At 32.1% G+C, this 9,602-nt stretch overlaps 1 protein-coding gene across 1 annotated transcript; it reads left to right on the top strand.

The window, feature by feature from the left end:
- Nucleotides 1-363: 363 nt before the first annotated feature.
- Nucleotides 364-2,396, top strand: LOC120134330 (plasmodesmata-located protein 6-like). Its single transcript, XM_039150764.1, has 4 exons — nt 364-1,200; nt 1,994-2,116; nt 2,214-2,268; nt 2,357-2,396. The coding sequence occupies exons 1-3, from the start codon at nt 474-476 to the stop codon at nt 2,222-2,224; spliced, it is 861 nt and encodes a 286-aa protein (XP_039006695.1). The 5' UTR covers nt 364-473; the 3' UTR covers nt 2,225-2,268; nt 2,357-2,396.
- The last annotated feature ends 7,206 nt before the right edge of the window (nt 2,397-9,602 follow it).

The raw sequence follows: 9,602 nt of genomic DNA, 5'->3' as shown, positions 1-9,602 counted from the left end.
AATCTAAGACCTTTAAAAATAACTTTTTTTTACCAATAAAATCATTAAGTGAGTTTCCAAAATTTTATATTGATATGTCCTTTTGTATTATCAAATTCAAGAATACAAGAGCAGAGGGACTAAATTTCAAAAGTTATTTGCTGTAAACTTAATAATAGGATACCAAATCCCCTTTATCTATTGAAATGATTAAACAAACTGTTTAAATTCTTAGATTAGTTAAAGCAGTTGGTAAAAATGATTTAATAATCATTATAATAACAATATATGGAAAAAAATCAAAAATGGAAATTCATGTGAAATATGAAGCTAGTGTCCTCCTTACGTAAATTCCCCTCAAAGCAACAATCCTCTTTGTTCTCGAACACACAAAACAGTGTCGTCCATTTGTTTTTAATGCTCTGAAAGCCTCTCCTTTAAGCCATCCCTCACTCTCCTTTCCATATTCTCTTTCAAACAATTCTTTCCTCCCCATGGCGTCTCTAATTCTTTTTCTTCTTCCTGTTATATCTTTTTTCTTCATTACGCCGTCGAATTCAGCCACCGATTCCTTCGTTTTCGGCGGCTGTTCGCAGCTTAAATACACGTCGGGCTCCCCTTATGAGTCCAACGTGAATTCCATACTCACTTCACTGGTTAACGCCGCCATGTACACCTCTTACAGTAATTTTACAGTACCTGCTGCTGCGGGCACAGCCTCTCAGAACACAGTATACGGCCTGTTCCAGTGCCGGGGAAACCTAGACGGCGGTGATTGTAGCCGGTGCGTGGCGACAGCCGTGAGTCAATTGGGTACTCTTTGCCTTGACTCGACAGGTGGGGCGTTGCAACTCGAGGGGTGTTTCGTTAAGTATGATAATACGAGTTTCCTGGGCGTGGAGGACAAGGCTGTGGTGGTGAAGAAATGTGGGCCGTTGAGTTCGTCTTACTCGGACGAATCGACTCGTCGTGATGCGATGTTGGGTTACTTGGGATCGAGTGATGGGACATACAAGCCGTTCCGAGTTGGCGGATCAGGGGATTTACAGGGTGTGGCACAGTGTGTTGGGGATTTGAGTCCGAGTGAGTGCCAAGATTGCTTATCGGAGGCGATCGAACAGCTCAAAACAGAGTGTGCGGCGGCCAAATGGGGTGACATGTACTTAGCCAAGTGCTACGTGCGGTACTCGGAAGGTGGAAGCCACTCCCACAGCAGAAACGGTAAACGGCTTCCTCAAACCTCGACCTCTAAAATATTACTATATTAATAATGCAAAACAAATGTTTATTTCTAAAAAAATTAATATAATTTTGCATGAAACATACAATATAAAACTTCTCATGATTATTTATTTGGTGAGTCCAAGTTATTGAAAATATTGTAAATTCTTAACATTTTGTTTTTAAATTTATATTTATGTTTGAGATTAGAGATGAGTATAAGATATAGACACGACCTGATTTTATAAGATTAAATTTCTTTTAAGAAAAAAAATTAGATTCAGGTCAATTCAAGTTTTTTGAAGAATAAAGTAAGGTTATAATTGAATTTAGGGTTAAAAATACCGTCCTGAAAAATAATATAATTATTCTTTAAATATTTATGAATAATTATAAAATTATATATTCTTTATATATTTTTTAATTATATATCTGTTGCCTAATAAAAATATAGTTATATTTATATCTGTGTTGGGTTAGGTCAGATCGAGTACGAAATTTTACTCCTCAAAATTCGAGTTGGATGAGTCTCCCTAAATAGAAATTGGGTTGGATAACAAATAATAAGATAAAATACTTTAATCAATTTGTATCGATCAAAAACCCAACCTAACCTATACCCGTCCTTACTTGAGATTGCGAGTTCCTTTTTGTGTGGTAGCAAAAAAAATTAAAGTGGCTTCATATTTTGTGGATTAATTTGATGGAGATGTGGTCAATAATATGTCCCCTAGTTGTATATTTGTATAATTCACCCATGGCCAACCTAATAAATCAATGTTATACACTATAGATACGAACGACGACGATGATGAGATCGAGAAGACGCTGGCAATTCTAATAGGACTCATTGCAGGAGTTGCTTTGCTCATACTCTTTGTATCATTTTTATCAAAGCTCTGTGAGAAAGGCAAAGGTACATAAATACAAATTTCACTTTCTACTTTAACTTCTTCCCTTTTGCTTTTCAAATTTTCTCACCCTCTTCTCATTTTCTATGTGAAAATCTGCAGGGGGTAAATAAATAAACACGCTGCTAAGGATATAATTAAGAACCCTTTTAATCTGGTATATTCTTTTGCTTCTTTAATGGCCCTTTAGCTGTAATTTTCGATTTCTTTTTTTTTTCTTTTTCATTTTGATGGTACGGAAACAGGTGCCTTTGATCAAAGTGAATAGAAAGTTGCGGTTTAAGATGAAAAAAAAAGCTTAAGAACTGCCAACACTGGAGCTTTTCAACCATGGCTACAAATCTGTTTCCGAGTGTATGATTAGTGAACACTTTTGTGGAAAGGAAACAAGTGTCTTTCTAGTGATGTAATAGATGGATATGTTGGCTGTAATTACAACTTTTGCTTACTTTATAGCATATGGTTGGCGAAAGGTTGAATTCCTCATCTACACTTTTAGATTATATTTACATATAATTTGTTTACTTTATATAGTTTTGTAGTAACTAAAATAATATTTTCAATTCTAACTTCAAGATAGTTTGATTGGATGAAACGTTTAAAATTTTTAAGCAATATTTGAAGTTCAAAAATCTTAAAATTAATCGATCAATGAATTAAATATTAATAATTATACCAAACAGTAATATCATGAGGCGATAAAAATTATTTTCTATCATTCATTCAAACGGAACATGCACATTTGTATTGATAAAAAGGATAATCTCTTTTTTATTATGGATAAGAGAGTTTAGAATTCGAGAATAAGTATTAAAATTTGATAATTATTAATATTGATAAAGTTGTTAAAGGATGTTAGGTACTTGATCCTTACACCTTCAATTTTAATTTTTATCTTATGTAAATCATATATAGATTGTTTATGAATATTCTAATTATTAATTTAAGTATACTTGTAATAATTAATTCTGATTCGGGCATGTTAGGACTATATAATATGATTTAATTAAGCTTTTAAGTACATAATAATCTCTGTGTTTGAATGCTAATAATTGAATGGTTTAGAGTTCATGAATCAGCTAAGAATCTTCTCTCTCATCAATTATGAAAACTAATATCGGCTTTGCTTTTTATCACAAGAGCTTTAATCTCTGTCCCATTCTAAGAAAAAAAAACACCCCTTTGTCACTTTGTAATTTCTTTTCTTGTATCCCACAATTCACTCTTTTCGGCACCTTTTCTTCATACTTTTTCCCCAATGAACAAAGGTGGGCTCAAAGGGAAATTGGATTATAATCGGCGTCGCTAATGCAAATTCCAAGACCCTTTTTGTGTAATTATTCCGAGACAAATGTATGGAGAAGAGATTAGATAAGGACCGGCTTTAAACAAAGGGCAAAGGCAAAAGCAGAAAATATATGACAAAGTTTGAGGACTGCAAGAGATAGGGTTTGGAGATCAAGCAATGTAATGTTGGACATCATTTTCAGCTCTTGCTTTTGGCTACATGTGTATAATCCATCAAATCTTTTGCATTAACTTATTGGTTTAATCATATCACCACTTTACCCATGCCGACTTGTTGCCTTGCAATTTTATAATTATTTTTCATACAGTTTTTCTCTTCCTTTTTGTGACTGGAAATTTGATTTAATCTCTATTAGTTCCTTAATTAATGAAAAAATTGGGCCTTTTGATGAATTAATAACTTAATTTAATGCATTATAATATAAATTTTTTGTTGCTACGATCTTTCTGAAATCTTAATTTATCTTAATCTTTAAATAAAATTTTCGAGTTCATTTTCTTTTGAATAGTCTGAAATAATTACAATGTAGTATCTATTTAGAATTTTTCTTAATCATTGACAATGAGCACATACCAACAGACGCAACTGTTCAAACCCGAGACTTCTAAGAAGAACAACACTCTCTTTTTACCACTAAGGGCCCGTTTGGATCAAGGTATTTATCATTCCCACCAGGAATATTTTTTTCCTGATTAATATAACCATGTTTGGATGGGCAAGATTCCCAAGTGAGGGTAATATCCCATTACCAATAGTAATTTTTTTTTTGTTTATTCTTGGAAATGTTATTCCCACATGTGTCTTAGGTATATTTTTATTCCCGTGCTTAAGGGCTAAAATACCATTCTCTTCCTCGTGAGCTTGCCTCTGCGATATCTTCTTCTCCCCGTGAGATTGCCTCTGCGAAAAATTCATCGTTTTCTTTGTCTATACTCTGGTAAGATTTCTTCTCCACCCCCTTTCATTTATTTTCCCAGCAATGAGAGAAACTTTACCTTGGGAAACAGAAGACGGAGTTTGGGTTCAGAAAAATAGGATTAGCTTAATAATCGAAGGAATGGGAATTGGGTAGGTTTTGAAATCGAGGGTTTTGATTTGGGGTAATGTAACATCCTCAATACCTAGTTAGTGATCAAATTGTAAAGTTTCAAAATTTGGTAACTAAAGAAGAACAATGGATTAGTTCAATGATTTATTTGGAAATAAATCCTAAAAGTTGTTAGTAATTATTAGATGAATTAGAAGGCAAAGTGGTCATTTGAATTGGAAAGGATAATATAATGATTTTATATGGGATAAGCTTGAGAGATTTCTCCAGAAACTCTCTTTTCTTCTTCTTCTTCTTCCTTTCCTCCCGTGTCTCCATTGCAAAGGTAAGTTTTCTGATTAGTTGATTATTTGTTGATTTTAAGTATGGGTTGTGATCATTAGAGGATAACTAAGTTTAAGGAAAGCTTAAGTTATCTTAAAATCAAAAGATAAAGGAGTTAGAGAAGATTAAAGATTTGGAGTTCTTGAGTGAAATCTTGAAATAGAGTTTATAATAAGAATTGAAAGTTAAATTTGACTTGTCATCAATCTAGTTAAGACATACGAAGTGGAATTAACACATGTTGTGAAATTAACGTAATTTTTTAATTTCATATGAAGGATAGGATTTTGAGGTTTAAGATGAAATAAATGAGTACAGATTGGTTTAAGTGTGTGTACTGGAGTTAAGAATGAAAAAGGGGATGAAACATGAAGGATTTAAGCAAAAAATGATGAATTTTCGGGTTTAAAAAGAGGATTCTGGCCAGAGTGCATCGATGCACATTCAATGTGTATCGATGCATCAAGGTTAAATCCCAGAATTTGTTGAAGGTGCATCGATGCATAAGGAGTGCATCGATGCATAAGCAGTGCATCGATGCACTCATTTAAATTAAATGAATATCGAATGCCATGGATGCATCAATGCATAAGGAGTGCATCGATGCACCTGCTTAAAATACAAACATCGAATAGGATTTATGCACCGATGCATGGGTAGTGCATTGATGCACCCGTCAAGGGATGCATCGATACATGGTGTAGTGCATCGATGCATACCTTCAATAAGAGATGGAAATAACTTTCTTTTAGCCTAAGGATTTATAGTTTGAAATATATCAATTCGTATGCTGATAAGTATCAATGTATTACTATGTAGATTTAGAGCGTAATCTCATTCCAGAACAATCGAAGGATTAGAATCGAATCAAAGCAAGGCTAAGGTGAGTTCAATTTAAATTGTACTTATGTATCAAATAGACATTGGCTTGCGATGAGCCAGTGATGGAGTTACTATAGTAAGAAGGGACTTCTAAAATGTTATTTGAATTGTGATTCTTATGTTTGCATGAGTACATGAAAATGGGTACATTTGTTATATGTATTGCATATGTTACATGAATTGAGTGAATAAATGTTAGTGTGATGAGTTATGTGAACTGGTTTAAGTAGTGGATGTAATTATATACGTTATGTAAAATAAATATGTGATTTAAGACATAAGTTAAAGAACTATATGATATGAGATAAGATAGACACATGCTATTATAAGTAACTATAGGACCATGAACTATGTAAAATAGCAATGATTTATATGATAACAAGAGAAAGGATATAAATTACATGAGTTAGATATATATATATATATATATATATAGGAATTTGTATAACCAACTTATGAGATTAGATGAAAAGTGAGATAACTTAAATAACATTGACTTATAGGACAATATAAAAATAATATATAAATGAGGAGACATTGACAGAAGTGATTATATGAACATGTAAAATAAGTTATATGGAAAGGATTTATGAGCTGAAATGAACATATAATACATGAGTCATATGGTAAAGATTTATGAAGCTATAGGAAAATGTTATGGGAACTATGTGATGATAAGTTATGAGAAAATATTTATATAGGTAACAAGCTATGTGAAATTGAATTAAGTAATATATGAAACTAGAATATAATTAATGTGAAATAAGTGATTAGGTAAAACTGTGAGAAGTTATAGGGCATTGTTATTCGAAGTATATGAAAATATGTATATGGATACCTGTATAAGTTTATATGTTATACTATGTGCTATGTGATGTATATATGAACATATGTGAACAAGTTATGACATGCGAGTTTACATGAACAAATGAGGAATGATATAAGCCATATGAAATGATCTACGTGAATATATGCACTTGTAATACATGTGATATGATATGAAATATATAGTTACACATACATGTGGTATGTGACAGAAGGGAAAGAACAACTGATATGAAAGGTATAAATGATAATGCCCATGTTATATGATATGAGAACTAGTGGTATAGTTGGCATGCCAAGAGTCGAGGGTATATTAGTCCTTCGGGACGTATCCAGTGGTCATTCGGGACGTATCTAGTGGTCCTTCGGGACGTATCTAGTGGTCCTTCGGGACATAATAGTCATTCGGGACGAATACTGAACAAATCTTTGGTGCCCTATGAGGGAATTTATACGAGCTGTGGTGACAGCATTAGTGCATAACCTCAATGTACTCACATACCTTAAGTTCTCACAGGTGTATATGGGCTAATAAAAAGACAATAAAAAATTCAATACATATGATGCATATGCTTTTGGTGACATGAAATATGTTCCAGGAATTATATGATATTATGTATGTTTAGTTGTGAAATGATAAATGTGTTATATGATATACATAAATGATAAATATAAGATCATATGATAAATAGAGATTTCGATAATGATGGTATATGTATATGTATATATTTTGATATATGAAATGTACTATGATTTCTATTATATGTTTTATATGCATCACTAAGTCAACGACTTAGCATGTGATTGTTTCACACGTAAGTACCAATAAGAGGAAGAATGAGAAAAGTTAAGCAAGACATGCCAGTTCCTCCTTTCCAAAGATTAGATCAGAAAAGCATTGTATAATATGTATGTTATAATACAGATGGTAGTTGGCATGTAAATAAAGATTTGAATTTGATATACTCTAATTAGTTTTTCTAAAATCATATGAACATCTTTTATGTAATCTAGTCAGTTGTTTTAATAAAAGTTTTAAAATTATTCACTAGTTTGTACAAGTATCGATTTTGAAAAGTCAATGTGACACCACGGATTCATATCCGGGTTGGGGGTGTTACAGGTAAAGAAAAATAAAACATGAAAGAGGATATCGAGGAAGATTGGAGTAGGAAACACAAAATGCACGACATCGCTGTATGGTAATGGTTGTATGATTACTCTTTATTTTCATTTGATTATTCAGTTTCTTGATGTATTGTTTTCTAATTTTTTTAAGAATCGGAACCAGGTCAATGCTTCAAACTTCATTACATGTAATTTGTTTTACTTCTATCTTTTTTTTAGATATAAATTTCACGTATAATTTGATCCTCTACGTTGCTTGATTTTCTTCGTCTATAGTTGTGAGTTTTGCATGTTTTCATCACTTAATTGTGTCTAAAGAATGAAATTACACATTATTGCAATCGTATTTGTTTCAGTTTGCTACTGTTTTATTGGATTTCCCCCTATTTTAATCCTTCTTTTAAGAATAGTTCTAATTGCTATTGCTAGCTATGTTCTACTATGTTTTTTTTTCCTGACACTGGAATTGCACCCTAAAAACTAAAACTCATCATGAAAGAGTGTTTGTTTTCTTGGTTTTGATAAATGTTGGTTCTTTTTAATTATGGAAGGGAAATGTTGTGAATTTTGTGTATTGAAGCCGTTGGTCTTGGCTGTTAGAATGCGGTTGTGAATTAGGGTTTTTCTCTATGAAAGACGCATGGTTTTATTGTATGGTCAATTTGTCAGGGGTAGTATTTTATATGGTGTAAGTGAGTTTGAATTAGCGAAAGTATTCTCGTATTAATGAAAAGAAAAGAGTAAGGAAATTGATTATGCTTTCAAATGAAAAATGTGTCGTAACCGTTTTTCGCCCGAAGGGAAAAGACCGATATCGACTTGGGGGTTTCTCTTTGAAAATCGTTTCAAAAGGTGAGGAGTCGCCACCAATCATTTAAGGTGAGATTGGAACACCATAAAAACCGGGTGATTTTAATAAAATATTTTTATTTTAATAAAATACCGAGTTTTTGAGGTCTGCAAAATCCAGAAATCAGGTTCGGGAGTCGGTTACGCGTGGGGAAGGATTAGCACCCCCACAAGCGCCCAAAAATTGGTACCTAGTTGATTACCCTATATTTAAAATCGGAAATTTTGAGTTCGATCTTTATTTAATTTAAAAATCATTAAGGATGTAGAGTTTGAAAAGGGTATTCGTTTATTGAGACCGATAGCATTCGCCCCCGAGCGTAAATGCGGGAGATCAGCTATTCTGTCTAATAACCGAACATTGCCTCATTTTTAGAAAACATGATGTGGTTTAAAAAGGATGTTGACTTATTTGGGGAATTACCAGTAGTCACCCCCTGAGCACGATCGCGGAGGATATACTATTAATTCCTAAATAAGTGAACAGTGCCTTAGATTTGTAAAAACAACGCAATCAAATAAAATTTTTATTTGTCCTAATTAAACTAAAAGTAAATCAAGGGCTTTTTCTAACTTAAAATGTCAAATTATGAAAATTAAGGAACATAGGGGCTCAAATCTAAAATGTAAGTTCTAGTATTAATACTTAATGTTATATATTAAAATAGATTAAATATTCACGTATTAGAAAGTTTCTTTCTATAATTATAAAATGATCGAATATTACTCTTAGTCAATTTATTTCAATTCAAGTCAAGTAATGCTCATGAGGATATCATGTAAAATTAATTAAAAGATGCCCTACACCTAATTTATATATCAAAATGAATGCAACTATATATGTAATTTATAAACAATCAAAAACTAATAATAACTAAATATTGCTAAATATGTATACACATTCTAATAATAACATACAAAGGAACTAAACATTAAATATATACATGCATAGATAGAATATAATATATACATAAGGAACATATAATACATATATATATTATAAATGGCGTGGGTTCAAATCCCACTTTCACTACCATAATTAATGTGTGCATATATATATATATATATACCATATGCTAAATAAAATAATATATATCCTTATAAATGATCAAAGCAATTACATGGT

The sequence above is a fragment of the Hibiscus syriacus genome, unplaced genomic scaffold, assembly GCF_006381635.1.
Source record: "Hibiscus syriacus cultivar Baekdansim isolate YM2019G1 unplaced genomic scaffold, ASM638163v2 tig00110597_pilon, whole genome shotgun sequence".
In the NCBI taxonomy this organism is placed as follows: domain Eukaryota; kingdom Viridiplantae; phylum Streptophyta; class Magnoliopsida; order Malvales; family Malvaceae; genus Hibiscus; species Hibiscus syriacus.
Note: the sequence above shows the minus strand (reverse complement) of the source record. Positions and strands in the feature narration are given on the sequence as shown.